We start from the raw sequence: 19236 nt of genomic DNA, 5'->3' as shown, positions 1-19236 counted from the left end.
TCGCACGTGGATCAGTGTGAGAAGGATAAACAGAAACATGATAACCTACCCAAAACGGGCAAAAAGAAAGAAAAGGAAGACCATTCTTTGAAGAGGAAAGAGGTTCAGAAAGTGTACCATGGTTGCCAGAATGATGGAGATATACTACACCTTGATGAGGTTGAAGAACTCAAAATACAGCTGAAGAACATAGAATAGTTGTTGTGCTATTACAAAATCTGCATGTATACATTTGCTGATGAAAACAAAAGATTGAAGCGCAGAATAAATGTCTATATTATTGAATAAAAAGATCTCAAATACTCCATCGAGCTTTTCGAAACTCCAGGATCAAAATAAAGTGCTTCGGAATCAAATCAATGGAGAGCAAAAGCTGACCTGCAGTCACTGGGAAGAGATTTACAAGTGGAGAAAAGAAGCCAGCAAATCTGATGAAATCCTGAAGGAGAAGATGGCTTTGCTTGCAAGGGTTATATCTGAGATGAGCAAGGTGAAATCAGACAATGAGACGGGACAGACTCAGATAAAGAAGTTGGAAAAGAGACTTGAGGATGTGCGAGCAGTTTTCAAGTTTGCCGTCCAGAAGTGCCATGCTGCATATCAGGCGTTTGCAGAAAAAATCAACTCTTAGAAACAAGTCTGCCCTGCCCCCACCTATACAGCTAAGATCTGGAACAGACAGGCTTCTACTCCGACAATGTTAAGCTAAAAACAGGTTTGTTCAGTTGTGCATATGACTGAAAGGACTCTTCTCTTTTGTGTCTTAAACTGTTTTGTGATTTCTGTCATGTTTTCGTGATTTGAATGCATTTTTTCTGTTGTGTGAAGCACTTTGAATTGCCTTGTGTACGAATTGTGCTCTACAAATAAACTTGCCTTGCCTCACTGTATAAGCCCTTTGAATTAGCTAAAATCCTCAAAGGTCCTTCAATACAGGAAGAGATCATGTCATTTAAACCCATGTAGACTGGAACTCAACCTGAGAATACAGTGTCAGGATTCTGGTCCCGCCCAAAAAATCCATTCCCGTCAAACAACAATATAAAGAAAGAGGAATTAGCAAACCTCTCCTCTGTCTAACACATCTGTCTACTGCAGAGAAGAGATGTTGGGAGCTGGAAGTTAAATCAATCATTCAATCAATCAATCAATCAATCAATACACCCCCAAAACATCTTGACTGTTATTTCTTATATAGTAAATGTATATGTTTGTGCTGTTTATAGTGTGGAAACATTGAAATGTTTCACTAGGCCATTAAATTACAGTCACTCAATAACGAAGTTGCAGAACAAAGAGTGACCATTATTAAACATGTATAATCAAATATCTTATTCTTAACCTGTAGGGTACCTAACCCATACATGTTTTGTCCGCACTCAAAGTTTTACAACAGCTTTTTCAGATGGTGAAGCGCAGCCTATTTCTTATAAGTTTACGATTGATACAATGTTTTACAATTACAACTTTGTCACAGATTACTGCTTTACAATACATTTTAGGGGGAAAACTATTTGTCCACTGAATTAGCCCTGACTTATTTATGATCATTTTTGCCAAAACTTGTATTCTAAAATCAATTTTAGGAAATCAAATATTGTTGTGTCTTTTATTATAAGAAATGATTGACATATTTGTTTATTATTTTTTGGAGTGCAAATTAAGTTAATATCAGATGTAGGCAATAACAATACACATTTATCCATAATTGTGCAAAAATAACCTTTATTTCTTTTTAAGTTAGAACTAAATAAATGAAGTGTCTTTATAGCAGATGGCAGGAAAAAAATGTGTCTGTTCTTTTATTTTCTGTCATATGACATATTATTGAACCATTTAGTAAAACAAGAACCTGGACCTATTTCTAAATGATGATTTTAAGAGGCAATCTGGACGCAAATCTGTTGCATGAGTTTATTCAAATATCTTTCAAAGAGAGTGTGATGCTGTAGCAGGAGCTGCAGAGCACTTCAACAGTCAGTTACAGGAAACAAGTATGTTTTACTTGTAGTAAGTTGAGCAAGAATCCAACTGAGACAAACCAGGTCTAAACCAGGTCTAAACCAGGTGAAATTAAACTTTCTAAATGATGATTGTAACATAAACAAACAGATAAAACAGCTATTAGTTATTAATGTAGTTGCTTTTTTGTTTTTTTTCACTTTCTTTTAAGTGAATTGAAACAGCTTTATTTTCTTAGTAACTGATCCAAACTGCTGGTTCCCACAAGGTATAGCCTCATACTGTCTCATATGTCACATGTCAGATGTTTCTCTTATTATACCACCTTTAAAAATATAATTGGAGACGTCTGTTTCACAAGTCAATCTGCCACCCATATGTCAAGTGTGAATATCTGGGAAAACAATATATCTTGAATGGTAGCCTAGCCGCTGTTTGCATTCAAGAGCCTTTTTAGGCGTATATCCTTCTGACTAATTATAGAATACATCTGGCAGGTTTAAATTGTTCTTGTTTGGTTGGTGAAGTTTAAACTTAAGACATAAATATCCTCCAGTTTTTATCAAACAGGAATTAAGAAGATATGCTTGACAACCAGCTGCACTGACATGGACAATTCAGAACAAACATTGGTGTTTGTTCTGAATATAAGAAGATATAAGAAGGTATGAAAATCTGGTAGTGTAATGTGTTGTTTTGAGTTTGACTTGAGGCGCAACCGAGAGAGCAGTGACCAGACTTCCCTTCGTAAAGTATTACAGAAGTGTGTCTTCTCAGTATGACTTAAGGAGATGAGGAAAGCACGGTCCAGCCTAACATCTGCTGTAAACACAACAAGCAGCCTCTTCAAAGCTGTTGTCATGAACATGTCCATTAAGCCCTTTCTGCAAACAGACAACACTAAAACATGTATGGTAAGAAAAACTTTCTATCCAATTACTTTTTATAGAGTGTCTATAGTGGGAGAAGTAGAACGGTCTCTTTTCTCAATTAGAGGCAAAACAGAGCCTGAGCTAATTGCCCCTCTGATAGCAGTGCAGCCACCGAACGTCCTGCTGGAGACATTATTACAGGGCCATGGCTGACTCATTTTCACCATTCTGAGGACTATTTTCACTACAAGACACTGCTTCTCGATTCGCCCGGGTCGAGGGGACGATTTTTACACTAATCAAAAGCTGACATAGATGTAGGAACACCAGGGATCAAAGTTATATTAAGAACACGCTTTTAGACCAGGCCTAGGCAGAATGTGTGAAAAATTGAATATTTGAGTAAAAAAAAAAAAACTTCTTTTCTGTCCAATTTATGTTATTTCTGTCCCTCTTTTGGATTTTTGATTTACAAAAAAACAATAAGGAACATGACACAGAGAGGAAACATACAGTTTACACAAAACATCCAAATAGTCCTATACAATTAGTCATATCTGTTCCAATTACCGTAGTCCCAAGTCTGTCGATTTTGCTTTTTCAAATTGAGTCCAAATGTATTTTTTTTACATTTAGCAAATGTCCATAATAATATGGTCATTTTTTGTTAGGTCCTTTTCCCTGCTCCAAAAATATCTGCTGATTGTGCCCATGACAGGAAGTACTGGTATCTTGTTTTTGACACTAGTTGTTCTCTCTTGACAACTCATTCAACAAATTATATTAAACAAAAATAACTGTTTTAAAAAATATATAATTAGATCAGGCTAATGTTTTGTTGAGATATTTGGTTGGTATGGAGTGGACCTAAAATTTGTATTAATAAATCTATTTCTATTCTATTTCAATGCCAAGGTGCAACATAAAACATATCATAATAAGTAAATATAAAAATAGCGAGTATAAAAAGTGTAGACTGTGCTAAATGTGCAAAAATGAAATAAGGGCATGGAGATAAAGAGTGATTTAAATAAAACATATGCACAACAACAGGATGAGAACAGTAGTGCAAAACAGTGGATAGAAGTATAACATGAATATTAAAGTGACAAATTCATGGACACAATCTATACAATTCACCATGTATAACAGACAACAGGATAAACCCAGACATACATTAAACTTATAATCATCGAGAACCCCCGGGGCAAGTGCAGCTAACCAAATCTAGCATCCATTTTCACTGTAACCGGAGCCCGATGGTTCGGCCGTATAACCAAACAGCGCACTTTAATCACACCATAAGTGCTGATTCAGACTGTGGCAGATTCAGATTTGCCGGACCAGCAAGTCTCTGACAGCGGCATCAGAGGAGCGGCATGGCACAGCGCGGCTTTCATTACCCAAAGTGGCTGCAAAGACGCTGAGCTCCAGCCATACCACCACAGCGAGAGGAGCTTCAAGTCTAATGGACATTGACAAATATCTACAGCCGCTCGCGCACATGTACAGGTTTTCATTTTCGAACGGGCTAATGATGCTATGACCTATAAAGACGGTGATTGCATTAGGCTAGGAACAATGGGAGACAGCCCACATCTGTTTGTGACGGTCTACTTACCCAAGGATGATGATAATTCACGACATAAGAAGTGATGGTTCTGTCCTAACGTATTGTTCCAAATGGCAATGATGCACACTTAAGTAAACAAATAAAGGTTAAAAACGGTGGTTAGACTTTTAATAAAGCAGATTAAAATATCAGTAATGGCCCAAGGAAATGGTCTATTTTTCTATTGAATTTGTGTCAGAAATGGTTTAATTCAATCTGAGGCCTGTAATCTCAGCCAAATGAGGTCCGCTCGCAGACTGATGGGTATTTCTGGATTCTTTACCGTTACTAAATGGCTTCATTGAGCATTTACTCTTCAACTCTATTTGAGAATGTGGGCAACACATAACTGCGAGATAAGGACATTGTCTTGATGAAAACCAAAAACAAGTACCGTATTTTTTTTATTTTCTCAAAACATCAATATTAAAGATAGAATACCTGACTTTACTATTGTAAATGAGTCATATCTTAACATTATAGAATAGCACAGAATATTTGCTGCGTGTCCTCCCTTCTCTCTCATCCCACATTTCACGCTCATCTGTCCTGTCCGCTAAAGCCTACGGGCCAAGAACCCTTAAAAAAAACTGTGAATGTGCCTGGAAATGTAATATTTAAGTACAATATAGTTTCTGTGGTCATTTACTCGCTAGTATTTTAGTCACCAACGCTACTGACGATTACAGTAAATGCACACGCACCCATGTTTTATTTAACATGCCATAAATAGTGTGCCTCATTCCTTAAACTGTGTATCTTCTAACATTTTTAATACTGAAGCTGAAACACAAAACGTCATTTATTGCACACATCTCACCTGTCAGTCACTTTCAGAGGAGCACTGTTTTTGCATAGTTTGCACGGCTTAATTCCATCACTGATTCTCTCATTCTTCAAGCCATCAATCATTTTTTCCCTTTCATAAAACATGCAGCTTGCAATCAGACTTTCACACATTTTGCAGATCATTAATTTAACATTTCTTTCCTCTGTATTATCAATCCAAATACTTTTCACTCGATCTCATGATTTATAGGGCTGATTGTGAAATGGCATAGATGAATAAATGCTTCTTTGCTGTGAGGGCACCGCCAATTGGCATCATTCCACCAACTTAATACAGGTAATAAAATGTAAAATGACATACTTGACACTTTTCTTATTCTAATATAACATTATGGCATTTTTGAAGGATAATTCTAATCTTCTTGTGGAGAATGAGAGCTTGACATATGCCACCGCACCCTCCACTCTTAATTATCAAACTGCAAGACTGCTCGGGCCTGCCAGAGACCAAGACTTAAATTAATGACACATGAAAAGCAATTGGGGATCACTGCATGTCGAAGGCCTGAAAGAGCACTGCAACACGAGAGATGATACTATACATCCAATCATACGACCCATGCTGTAAATCTGATACTTAACATATCCAGCGGGAGCTTCTGGTCTGTGAGTTTGTACTTCTGTATGCTCCAAGACGACTCTTTAATGGGGAATCAATGTTATCCCCAGTGGATGGAAATACATTCTGGACTTATACATTAAGGTTGAATAAGCTTTTGGATTTAAGGGACGTGTGCTTCACCCACTAAAAAGCATTTGAGAGAGAAAACAAGACTGAAATAACTGCCAAACAAGCAGTTTTCATGCAAAATAAGACAAGGGTATTTTGTTGTTGTGATACTTCAAAAGCATCAGCCTTTGAGATGTGCTGCTTTCATCCATTTAATACATTTTGATTTGATTGTGATTAATCTTGCAGCTTGACTGTTCCATTCTGCCTTTTTTCCCCCGTCTAAAAACAAGATGCCATTACTGTCTCAACAAAGTCATAATTCTGCAAGCTCAGTGCCACGTGGAAGTGGATTACCTTAAATGAATAACAGCAGGAAGTTTAGTGGGAGGTGGTTCTAATGAGGGAACAGCAGCATCGCCTGGTGCTTTGTTCTGGTGAAGGAAGTGTGGTGGAGTAATGGTGGAGTAGGGGTGGAGTAGTAGTGGAGTAGGGGTGGAGTAGGGGGGTGGAGTAGGGGTGGAGTAGTAGTGGAGTAAGGTTGAGTAGTAGTGGAGTAGGGGTTGAGCAGTAGTGGAGTAGGGGTGGAGTAGTAGTGGAGTAGGGGTTGAGTAGTGGTGGAGTAGGAGTGGAGTAGTGGAATAGGGGTGGAGTAGTGGTGGAGTAGTAGTGGAGTAGGGGTGGAGTAGGGGGGTGGAGTAGGGGTGGAGTAGTAGTGGAGTAAGGTTGAGTAGTAGTGGAGTAGGGGTGTAGTAGTAGTGGAGTAGGGGTGGAGTAGTGGAGTAGGGGTGGAGTAGTGGTGGAGTAGTGGAATAGGGGTGGAGTAGTGGTGGAGTAGTAGTGGAGTAGGGGTGGAGTAGGGGTGGAGTAGTAGTGGAGTACTGGTGGAGTAGGGGTGGAGTAGTGGTAGAATAGTGGTAGAGTAATTTAGAGTACTGGTGGAGTAGGGGTGGAGTAGTGGTAGAGTAGTGGTGGAGTAATGGTGGAGTAGGGGTGGAGTAGTGGTAGAGTAGTGGTGGAGTAGTAGTGGTAGTGGTGGAGTAGTGGTGGAGTAATGGTGGAGTAGGGGTGGAGTAGTGGTGGAGTAGTAGTGGTAGTGGTGGAGTAGTGGTAGAGTAATGTGGAGTACTGGTGGAGTAGGGGTGGAGTAGCGGTAGAGTAGGGGTGGAGTAATGGTGGAGTAGGGGTGGAGTAGTAGTGGAGTAGTAGTGGAGTAGGGGTGGAGTAGGTGGGTGGAGTAGGGGTGGAGTAGTAGTGGAGTAAGGTTGAGTAGTAGTGGAGTAGGGGTTGAGTAGTAGTGGAGTAGGGGTGGAGTAGTAGTGGAGTAGGGGTGGAGTAGTGGTGGAGTAGGAGTGGAGTAGTGGAATAGGGGTGGAGTAGTGGTGGAGTAGTAGTGGAGTAGTAGTGGAGTAGGGGTGGAGTAGGGGGGTGGAGTAGGGGTGGAGTAGTAGTGGAGTAAGGTTGAGTAGTAGTGGAGTAGGGGTGGAGTAGTGGAATAGGGGTGGAGTAGTGGTGGAGTAGTAGTGGAGTAGGGGTGGAGTAGGGGGGTGGAGTAGGGGTGGAGTAGTAGTGGAGTAAGGTTGAGTAGTAGTGGAGTAGGGGTGTAGTAGTAGTGGAGTAGGGGTGGAGTAGTGGAGTAGGGGTGGAGTAGTGGTGGAGTAGTGGAATAGGGGTGGAGTAGTGGTGGAGTAGTAGTGGAGTAGGGGTGGAGTAGGGGTGGAGTAGTAGTGGAGTACTGGTGGAGTAGGGGTGGAGTAGTGGTAGAATAGTGGTAGAGTAATTTAGAGTACTGGTGGAGTAGGGGTGGAGTAGTGGTAGAGTAGTGGTGGAGTAATGGTGGAGTAGGGGTGGAGTAGTGGTAGAGTAGTGGTGGAGTAGTAGTGGTAGTGGTGGAGTAGTGGTGGAGTAATGGTGGAGTAGGGGTGGAGTAGTGGTGGAGTAGTAGTGGTAGTGGTGGAGTAGTGGTAGAGTAATGTGGAGTACTGGTGGAGTAGGGGTGGAGTAGCGGTAGAGTAGGGGTGGAGTAATGGTGGAGTAGGGGTGGAGTAGTAGTGGAGTAGTAGTGGAGTAGGGGTGGAGTAGGTGGGTGGAGTAGGGGTGGAGTAGTAGTGGAGTAAGGTTGAGTAGTAGTGGAGTAGGGGTTGAGTAGTAGTGGAGTAGGGGTGGAGTAGTAGTGGAGTAGGGGTGGAGTAGTGGTGGAGTAGGAGTGGAGTAGTGGAATAGGGGTGGAGTAGTGGTGGAGTAGTAGTGGAGTAGTAGTGGAGTAGGGGTGGAGTAGGGGGGTGGAGTAGGGGTGGAGTAGTAGTGGAGTAAGGTTGAGTAGTAGTGGAGTAGGGGTGGAGTAGTAGTGGAGTAGGGGTGGAGTAGTGGAATAGGGGTGGAGTAGTAGTGGCGTAGGGGTGGAGTAGGGGTGGAGTAGTAGTGGAGTAGGGGTGGAGTAGGGGTGGAGTAGTAGTGGAGTACTGGTGGAGTAGGGGTGGAGTAGGGATGGAGTAGTGGTAGAATAGTGGTAGAGTAATGTAGAGTACTGGTGGAGTAGGGGTGGAGTAGTGGTAGAGTAGTGGTGGAGTAATGGTGGAGTAGGGGTGGAGTAGTGGTAGAGTAGTGGTGGAGTAGTAGTGGTAGTGGTGGAGTAGTGGTAGAGTAATGTGGAGTACTGGTGGAGTAGGGGTGGAGTAGTGGTAGAGTAGGGGTGGAGTAATGGTGGAGTAGGGGTGGAGTAGTAGTGGAGTAGTAGTGGAGTAGGGGTGGAGTAGGCGGGTGGAGTAGGGGTGGAGTAGTAGTGGAGTAAGGTTGAGTAGTAGTGGAGTAGGGGTTGAGTAGTAGTGGAGTAGGGGTGGAGTAGTAGTGGAGTAGGGGTGGAGTAGTGGTGGAGTAGGAGTGGAGTAGTGGAATAGGGGTGGAGTAGTGGTGGAGTAGGGGTGGAGTAGGCGGGTGGAGTAGGGGTGGAGTAGTAGTGGAGTATGGGGGGAGTAGTAGTGGAGTAGTAGTGGAGTAGGGGTGGAGTAGGCGGGTGGAGTAGGGGTGGAGTAGGCGGGTGGAGTAGGGGTGGAGTAGGAGTAAGGTTGAGTAGTAGTGGAGTAGGGGTTGAGTAGTAGTGGAGTAGGGGTGGAGTAGTAGTGGAGTAGGGGTGGAGTAGTGGTGGAGTAGGAGTGGAGTAGTGGAATAGGGGTGGAGTAGTGGTGGAGTAGTAGTGGAGTAGTAGTGGAGTAGGGGTGGTGTAGGGGGGTGGAGTAGGGGTGGAGTAGTAGTGGAGTAAGGTTGAGTAGTAGTGGAGTAGGGGTGGAGTGGTAGTGGAGTAGGGGTGGAGTAGTGGAATAGGGGTGGAGTAGTGGTGGAGTAGGGGTGGAGTAGGGGTGGAGTAGGGGTGGAGTAGTAGTAGAGTACTGGTGGAGTAGGGGTGGAGTAGTGGTAGAATAGTGGTAGAGTAATGTAGAGTACTGGTGGAGTAGGGGTGGAGTAGTGGTAGAGTAGTGGTGGAGTAATGGTGGAGTAGGGGTGGAGTAAGGGTGGAGTAGTGGTAGAGTAGTGGTGGAGTAGTAGTGGTAGTGGTGGAGTAGTGGTAGAGTAATGTGGAGTACTGGTGGAGTAGGGGTGGAGTAGTGGTAGAGTAGGGGTGGAGTAATGGTGGAGTAGGGGTGGAGTAGTAGTGGAGTAGTAGTGGAGTAGGGGTGGAGTAGGCGGGTGGAGTAGGGGTGGAGTAGTAGTGGAGTAAGGTTGAGTAGTAGTGGAGTAGGGGTTGAGTAGTAGTGGAGTAGGGGTGGAGTAGTAGTGGAGTAGGGGTGGAGTAGTGGTGGAGTAGGAGTGGAGTAGTGGAATAGGGGTGGAGTAGTGGTGGAGTAGTAGTGGAGTAGTAGTGGAGTAGGGGTGGAGTAGGCGGGTGGAGTAGGGGTGGAGTAGTAGTGGAGTAGGGGTGGAGTAGTAGTGGAGTAGTAGTGGAGTAGGGGTGGAGTAGGCGGGTGGAGTAGGGGTGGAGTAGTAGTGGAGTAAGGTTGAGTAGTAGTGGAGTAGGGGTTGAGTAGTAGTGGAGTAGGGGTGGAGTAGTAGTGGAGTAGGGGTGGAGTAGTGGTGGAGTAGGAGTGGAGTAGTGGAATAGGGGTGGAGTAGTGGTGGAGTAGTAGTGGAGTAGTAGTGGAGTAGGGGTGGTGTAGGGGGGTGGAGTAGGGGTGGAGTAGGGGTGGAGTAGTAGTAGAGTACTGGTGGAGTAGGGGTGGAGTAGTGGTAGAATAGTGGTAGAGTAATGTAGAGTACTGGTGGAGTAGGGGTGGAGTAGTGGTAGAGTAGTGGTGGAGTAATGGTGGAGTAGGGGTGGAGTAGGGGTGGAGTAGTGGTAGAGTAGTGGTGGAGTAGTAGTGGTAGTGGTGGAGTAGTGGTGGAGTACTGGTGGAGTAGGGGTGGAGTAGTGGTAGAGTAGGGGTGGAGTAATGGTGGAGTAGTGTTGGAGTGATGGTGGAGTAGTGGTGGAGTAGTAGTGGTGGTGGAGGCCAGTGAGATTGTGATGGACAGGGTTATTGAGGGCTTTGTAGATGAGGAGATTGAATAATAATGTATCATATCTGTCATTTTCCATGGGTTGTGGATGTATATATTCATGACCAGTTATGCTCTGACAAATACATATACTGACATCTATTAACTCTCATGCTCATTAATTATGAACAATTTAGAGTCACCATTTAACTACACATGCAAGTCTTTGGACAGGAAGAAGCTGCGTTACACTATGTGCACAGAGAGATTTAAGACGGGTTTAGACTCCACCACAGACAGAACCTCAAGCTTGTGTCCCATAGGCCGGCCACAATAATTACTATTGACTTCAACACAGGACAGAGGGAACAATCATTTTTGGGGTCAATGTTTATTGTCAGAACGTTTTCTTTGTTATAGGGGGGAACTATTTGTATTTTTTTTTATTATAAAACCTGAACGGTTGATTAAAAAACTTGAATTACCCATACAAGATGTTGTGGTAGAGGAAACTAACACTGACATGGGGAGAACATGCAAACTCCACACAGACTTGTCAAGATTTTTTCATCTATATATTTGTAATCGTCAACAACATTTGTTATCGATACGGGGCATGCAATATTGTTTTTATCTATTTTTTATTTGTTCACCGTTACTATGCCCTTCAGAAGGTGAGGCTAAAAAGTTACAGCGAGCACACTTTCCAAATCCAAGGTTCATTCTGAGCCTCCATGGGGTGCAGGGAGCAGCAGACCAGAGGTGTGGGTCAGGTAGTGGGACAAACACACGGGTCAATGATCAGAGCTCAGGCCGTTACAAGCAGCAGTGATTGCAACCCTCTCTGCATCATTTATAATGAATAAAATATGATGCGGAGTGTTATTCAGCCAGGGATTAGAGTGTGTCCTTTGGGTGCCATGAACTGTCTATATGGTCCTGCAGCAGCAAGAGGATGTTGGTAATAGACGATTCAACAAACAAACCAACTTGGGTGAAAACATTAGCATTACTACCGGCTAATTTGCATTTAATTAAGTGTTACGTTTCTTAATGTCACAATTAAGAATCGTAAACAGGCACACTTGGGAGTTCACCTACATATCCTATCAGAAGTTAAATATTTAATCTCTTGACGGGCTTTTTAGTGCATTCTTCACAGTCATATTATTCTCAGAAGAACGGGAGATGCTTTTTAATTGTTAATGCCAATATCTCAGTAAACACATCTTTTGTCATTGCTTCATCTGTTTTCCCCCTCATAAGAAGACATTGGGAGCCCTTAATTGCACTATTCTGGTGTTTTCCCGCTCGGGTCTCTTTGTACTTGGGAGCTGCACATCCATAATGCATTAGCGACAAGAGCTGGGCTAATGAAGATTTTATAATTGATCAAAAGTGCGACATCAGCATATGCATACAATTAGCATGAGGTTGCACTTGAAAGGGAACGAACATGAAAAAGGAGGAGAAAGTCAGTGGTGTCCAGAAAAAGACGCTTTAACATGTCTGACTGATTTTACTCCCAGTGGTGGAAAGTGCTTTAAATATGTATCCGATCATAAGGATGAAATATGTATTATGAACAGACTAGATTCCAAAAATACACACTGAGAAATGACAAAATAACACAATAAAACAATAAACGTATCAAGTGTTTCGAATGTGTTTTTTCACGTGTTCAGCATTGCCTCTCCACAGAGCTGACCTGTAACGTGCTCTATTGAGTGATGCCTTCGTGGAAAACTAGTGCATCTAGTAAGTAATCTTATTTATTATACATTTGAACACACATGTAGATGACATGTGATATAGCTGAAGATGAATCATATAAATAAATTAAAATCTTCCAGGCTCAACATTCGATGGAACAAGCCACAATGATGAGAATCCTTCAAACACTCTTGCAGGTGTATTTAATCAAAAGAGATTTTCAACATTGCCTTCAAACAGTGTCTTACGCTCATTAGAAATAATAGAACTTATAGTAGGTAGAAGTGTTGAAAGAAAACATATGCCGGAGTGTCAGGAGTTCAATGCGTTTTTTAATCATATTTGTTCTCCCGAGACCCGCAGCCATAACAATAAAGCTTTGTTGTTTGGTGATAGATGTCATGCCAGCCTCGGTATGAAAACTGATGAGAAAATGTTACAAAGACTGAGCCCTTTACTTTGGAGAACAAATTTTCCTTTGATATTGCCCTGCTGTACATGGAGACACTGTGCCAAATTTGCATATGCCACATACATTTATTTTCTTGACTTTGATGGAACACTGTGTCATAGGTTAGGATTATAAATGCTTGACACGTAAGAAGATTTGTGCTTGTTTTGGGGACATTTGGTGACCGGGACATGCAACAATGGCATGAAAGCCCTTTAAGAGAATGATGGCAAAAAGAGGCATCTCACAATAGAATGTCCAATGATCTATAAATCTATGTGGCACTTCTCTTGAGGTCAGTCCAGTTGGATCAGCACAGCCGGAGACATTTCCATTCAACAGGCGATATTCTAGCACCACAAAGCAACTTGAAAACCAAGCACGAATGTTTCTCCATGAAACAGTTTCAAAGAAAAAGTGTCTGTGCCCGCTGCATTTCTCCCTGAATGACAGATGCCTCTAGAGGAGCCATGCCACTGGACGTCCTGCCTGATTCTGTTTGACATATATGACCTTTGCTGGGTCAAGGGCTGAGGGTGGCTCTGTAGCTTTGGCTTCTGCTGAAAAGGCCAAATAGAGGCAAGCAGCTCCACCTTGGACCCTGCCATCTCACAGACTGCAGAGGTGAGCGCCGGGAACTACAGAGAGACAGGCGCTCAATCTGAGAAGCATCCAGCCGCAAAACAAGGCTGTTCCATCTGATACTGGAACTGACAGAGCATCAGTATTCCTCCAAGCACCCTAAGGTAGAAATGGAAACTTCATGCACTGTCCAGTGCATTTGTTTCTTCAGCCTTTATTTTGATTGAAAACATTTTCTATTTGACTATCATATTTGATGATGTGATTGTGCAGAAACATTGAAGATTAGGATTAAATTCGCAATCACAGCTCTCACCTACTAATGTAGTATCTCCATTCTAAATATATATATAAGATAAGATAAGATATTCCTTTATTGTCCACACATGGGGAAATGTAATTGTTGCAACGCAAATAGATACAGAGGAAAAGGACAGATAACTTATTGGAAGTTTAGTCATACATATAAAAACACACTTATATGTATAAATAAATATATAGAGGGATATATATATATATATATATATATATATATATATATATATATATATATATATATATATATATATATATATATATATATAGAGGGATATATAGATAGATAAGTATTTTTTACTTTCAGTGAAATGTAATACGGTACTTCAAATTATAGCCCAACAGGTAGAAATAGATTATTATTAAATATCTTGAATGTACCTAATTATTCTACAGTAAAACTACTGCTTCACTATGCTAGACGGCCTATTCTTGCCTCCATATGATATATAATTAAGCCACAGCTCATACAAAAAATGGATGTAGAGTTAAAATTTACATAATGCCATTAGTCATCCAGCAGTAAAAGCACCTTTCCTGAGACGGTTTAGTGAGGTGGTCTTACATTATGTGTGTGCCAAGTGTGCGCTCGCTCGGGCCCCGGCACCGGGAGACTCATCTGAGAATATCTGCAGCAGAAGCGCACCAAAGAACAGGGGATGAGAGCGCTGTAAGTGCACAGAGGATGGTGCAGCTGTGAAACGAAGAGCTGTCACGTCTACTGGCCACTCTCTCTCGCCCACAGTAAAGTAAAGGAAACACTTGGCACAGCACAAATATAATGTGTACTCATGTTCTTTTTACTTCACTGGATGATTATATTTTGGAGGGAAAAAAGGAAGAGGTGCTTTTGCAATCTTCCAGCACAGACATGAAAGTGTCTGGTCGTAGCATTTTTCATTTTGTACTTCTAACATTTGCATAACACGTTAATTGAGTTTTTAATACTTCAACAGACCAAGAAATGGACTGTAGTTTGTGAAAATGGTCATTTATACACAAATCTAACTGAGATAAAGATGGTACAATATGAAGGAACAAACATTATTTCCGTATAACAGAAAGTAGCTGTACAAATAAATCGTTTATCAAGAGATTCAAGCAGGATTAAGTTTATCAAATTTAAGAGTGTGCCCTCCCCTACAGATACATCATAGGAAATGTAATATATTACTATTTGTAGATGAATTAACATTTATTTTGATACAAAGGGCTATCAAGCAAACTGTTAAATTCAAATTTGTTAACTGATGAAGATAACATAATATAATCATCCTTGAACACTAAATGCACTGAGCAAAAAGCAGGGGGAAATATAAAACTGCTTTCTTGCAAACCTTCTAGACCTTGCAATGTGTAAATCAAGCACTGGTATAAACAAACATTTCAAAAGAATCAGACAGCTTGGGTGAGCACAGATCGGACTTGCAGGTGAAGTGAAATACAGGTATAGCAGGGTCACTATCCCTCTTGATAGAGACGGAAGCACCTCAGACTTACCGAGATGAAAAGGAATCTGTGGCCTTTCAAATCATTCAGAGTGTGTGCGGCTGTGCTTAATCGGATTCCATTTCTTAGCAGGTACAAATGGAGCTTTGATCTGGTGACAAATAAAATCACGACAGGGTGCTAAAATATTCGGACAGGCGGCTCAACAACACAGCAGTGGCAGTGGCACATGGGGGAAGGACAAGATCACACGACATTGCCCGGGTTGGAATAAGGCTGTCAAAATACTGGCATTCGACACAGGGACAGATCTAATAGTGGATGCATAATTGTTAACAGACTTGCCTCGGCCTATTTTGAATCATTTGTTGCCATTTGGGCCTCGGGCGGGGTAAAATGTGGTTAGTTAGTTTGCAGTGCTGACCGAGAAACACACAGTGAAAGTGTAATTCATTCACACGTGGATGCTAATTGTTCACATGAGAACAATATATGACAGAAAAGTGATGAAAAGTAATTGTTCAGCAACTAAGGTCAATTTATTATCACATCTGTTCAAATTGAGTGGCAATTTGGAGACACCAATTCACACAGTTATGCTTTTGGATTGTGAAAGGGATCAGGGGGAGAATCCTTGATCCCTTTAAATTGTAAGAGAGGCTGTATTTGTCTAGGAAGGCATCAAACCCACAGCCCTTTGAGAGGTATAATAATAATTACACCATGTTAAGAATATTATAAGGCAGCCAGAGTATTGAAAAGTCCGTGCATTTTAACACAATGCATTACTTAACACAATGCATTACTTAACACAGCTTTAGAATCTCTCAAACCAAGACATAACTGATTTGGACAGACTAGGCACTTTATTCAGCTCGCTCTGCACGCACGCACTGGGATGTTTCTCTGCTACTATACCTTTTATTCCTCTGGGCTTCCTTCTTATCCATAATGACAGGGACACAGTTCGTCAGCTCGGTCCAGTCCGCGTGCAAGCCGCAGCTCCAGCCCGTGGAGAAGCGCGAGAAGAGCCACGATTCCTCCTTCCCCGGCCGGTGGCAGGTGCACTTCTTCTGCCCGGGTTTGCAGTCACACGGCTGCTCCAAACGGATATTCCTCACCAAGTGCCGTCCGAAAGTGGTTCCTCCCGTCTTCTGGATGTGCAAAAACACTATCACGTCGTCCCCCTTGATTTTGAACTCCACATGCCTGTCCAGGTCTCTCTCGGTGAAGTTGAACTTGGAGGGAGCTTTAGGGGGGCTGTCGTCCTCCAGGTCCTGGTCCCGGTAATCATCACTGTCATCGTAGGCGCTGGACAGGAGGCTCACTCCTCTTATTTTCTCCCCGGTCTTGAAGTGGCATGAATTGCTACCAGTGGGGCAGATATATTGATAACCTATCATAACAAAAAGAACGGCTAAAATGGGGACCAAAATGAGCTTACTAGATCGTTCATCCATCATATCAAGAGAGTGTCTTCATCTCCCTACTGTAAACAACTAGCGCAGACTTCTTGGGAGAAGGTTGTCCTCGTGCCCAAAAGGTGCCACATGTTGATTACGCGCGAACACACGCAGAACACCACCGAGCCGCCCGCTTCACCAAAAACTACGCTGCACAGCAAAGCTTTTCCCAAGTCAAGAGGCATTCGCTGGAATATTTGGCAGTCCAACTTCTACAGCGGAGCGCGGCATCTGTCCCGACGACTCCCATGCTCTGGCATCAAGTTCAAAACGGGGAAGCGGCGGATCATTTCACGTGAGAGAGCGACATGACAGTTGAAAGCACGTGTGAGATGGTTTTAGTGAAAGCCCGTCCTTTCTAACGACCGTAGTAGACGTGGATCCTCGGGCAGCATCCTCCAGCCTCCTCCTGAAGCGGCTCTGACTGAGTGCGCGGGGGCACGGCGTTTAGAGGCGGCAGCACCACCAAGCACCACCAGCAGCAGCACCACAGCACCACCACCAGCACCACCACCAGCAGCAGCACCACCACAGCACCAGCAGCAGCACCACCACAGCACCACCACCAGCACCACCAAGCACCACCAGCAGCAGCACCACCACAGCACCAGCAGCAGCACCACCACAGCACCACCACCAGCACCACCAAGCACCACCAGCAGCAGCACCACCACAGCACCAGCAGCAGCAGCAGCACCACCAAGCACCACCAGCAGCAGCACCACCACAGCACCAGCAGCAGCAGCAGCACCACCAAGCACCAGCAGCAGCACCACCACAGCACCAGCAGCAGCAGCAGCACCAGCAGCAGCACCACCACAGCACCAGCAGCAGCAGCACCAGCACCAGCAGCAGCACCACCACAGCAGCAGCACCAAGCACCACCACCAGCAGCACCACCACAGCACCAGCAGCAGCAGCACCACCAAGCACCAGCAGCAGCAGCACCACCAAGCACCAGCAGCAGCACCACCACAGCACCAGCAGCAGCAGCAGCACCAGCAGCAGCACCACCACAGCAGCAGCAGCACCAGCACCAGCAGCAGCACCAGCAGCAGCACCACCACAGCACCAGCAGCAGCAGCAGCACCAGCAGCAGCACCACCAAGCACCACCAGCAGCAGCACCACCACAGCACCAGCAGCAGCAGCAGCACCACCAAGCACCAGCAGCAGCACCACCACAGCACCAGCAGCAGCAGCAGCAGCAGCACCAGCAGCAGCACCACCACAGCACCAGCAGCAGCAGCACCAGCACCAGCAGCAGCACCACCACAGCAGCAGCACCAAGCACCACCACCAGCAGCACCACCACAGCACCAGCAGCAGCAGCACCACCAAGCACCAGCAGCAGCAGCACCACCAAGCACCAGCAGCAGCACCACCACAGCACCAGCAGCAGCAGCAGCACCAGCAGCAGCACCACCACAGCAGCAGCAGCACCAGCACCAGCAGCAGCACCAGCAGCAGCACCACCACAGCACCAGCAGCAGCAGCAGCACCAGCAGCAGCACCACCAAGCACCACCAGCAGCAGCACCACCACAGCACCAGCAGCAGCAGCAGCACCACCAAGCACCAGCAGCAGCACCACCACAGCACCAGCAGCAGCAGCAGCACCAGCAGCAGCACCACCACAGCACCAGCAGCAGCAGCACCAGCACCAGCAGCAGCACCACCACAGCAGCAGCACCAAGCACCACCACCAGCAGCACCACCACAGCACCAGCAGCAGCAGCACCACCAAGCACCAGCAGCAGCAGCACCACCAAGCACCAGCAGCAGCACCACCACAGCACCAGCAGCAGCAGCAGCACCAGCAGCAGCACCACCACAGCAGCAGCAGCACCAGCACCAGCAGCAGCACCAGCAGCAGCAGCAGCACCAGCAGCAGCAGCACCACCACAGCACCAGCAGCAGCAGCACCACCAAGCACCAGCAGCAGCAGCAGCACCAGCAGCAGCACCACCACAGCACCAGCAGCAGCAGCACCACCAAGCACCAGCAGCAGCAGCACCACCACAGCACCACCACCAGCAGCAGCACCACCACAGCCGCAGCAGCAGCAGCTCACAAAGGCGTAGCGCCGCTGGGCAGGGAACTCCACCACAGCCCAATCATCACCTCTGTGTCCCGGCACAGTCTGAGAGCCTCAGTGTATTATTCATATGCGTTCACTTTCATTCACCTTCATCAGAAGAAAGAGAGACACACACACGGCGTTTTGTAATTTGAACATTTGAAAAAGTAGGTTAGGTCTAATATTGGACATCTGTAGGAGATGATTTTCACTAAGCTATTTTTGAACAGCTGTAGACCACTCAATCAACCAATCAATCAATCAATCAATCAACCAACCAATCAATCAATCAATCAACCAATCAATTAGTCAATCAATAAATCAATCAAGTTTAATCAACCACACAGTCATTGCTATACATATCAATCTGGCGTGGCCCAGTAGCCAAGAAACTTAAAATTAATGATAGGATAGAATAAGCCCTAAATAAATAGTCCTATATGAATAAACAAAGCAATTTGTCCTATATGAATAAATAAAGCAATATGGTCTAGTGTAGTGTTTAATGTAGGCTATTTAAGACAATGTGTAGAACTCTTACAGAAATCAAACATTACAGGGCAATATCATACAATATGATGAAATAACATAGCCAAAATACAATTTGAAATAAATAATCCAAATAATCAAATCGTCACATTGTGAATTGCAAGGTGATTCCAGCTTCAAATATAAGACACAAATCAGTGGAGGAAGCCCAGAACTTTAGTGACATATTGAGTGGGAAAGTGTTCAAACTGTGTCCAGACT

General features: G+C 44.2%; 1 protein-coding gene across 1 annotated transcript in view; it reads right to left on the bottom strand.

Annotated features, from left to right (window-relative positions):
• hs6st3b (heparan sulfate 6-O-sulfotransferase 3b) overlaps positions 1-16851 on the bottom strand; it is an 88824-nt gene extending 71973 nt beyond the window's left edge. Inside the window, exon 1 of the mRNA XM_072444614.1 lies at positions 15864-16851. Within this exon, the coding sequence (XP_072300715.1) occupies positions 15864-16408 (545 nt within the window). The 5' untranslated portion in view covers positions 16409-16851. The remainder of the gene's footprint in view (positions 1-15863) is intronic.
• Positions 16852-19236: the final 2385 nt, after the last annotated feature.

The sequence above is a fragment of the Eucyclogobius newberryi genome, unplaced genomic scaffold, assembly GCF_026437365.1.
Source record: "Eucyclogobius newberryi isolate DKJ021-1_F unplaced genomic scaffold, fEucNew1.0.hap1 SCAF_14, whole genome shotgun sequence".
NCBI lineage: Eukaryota > Metazoa > Chordata > Actinopteri > Gobiiformes > Gobiidae > Eucyclogobius > Eucyclogobius newberryi.
This window is presented reverse-complemented; position numbering and strand designations above follow the sequence as displayed.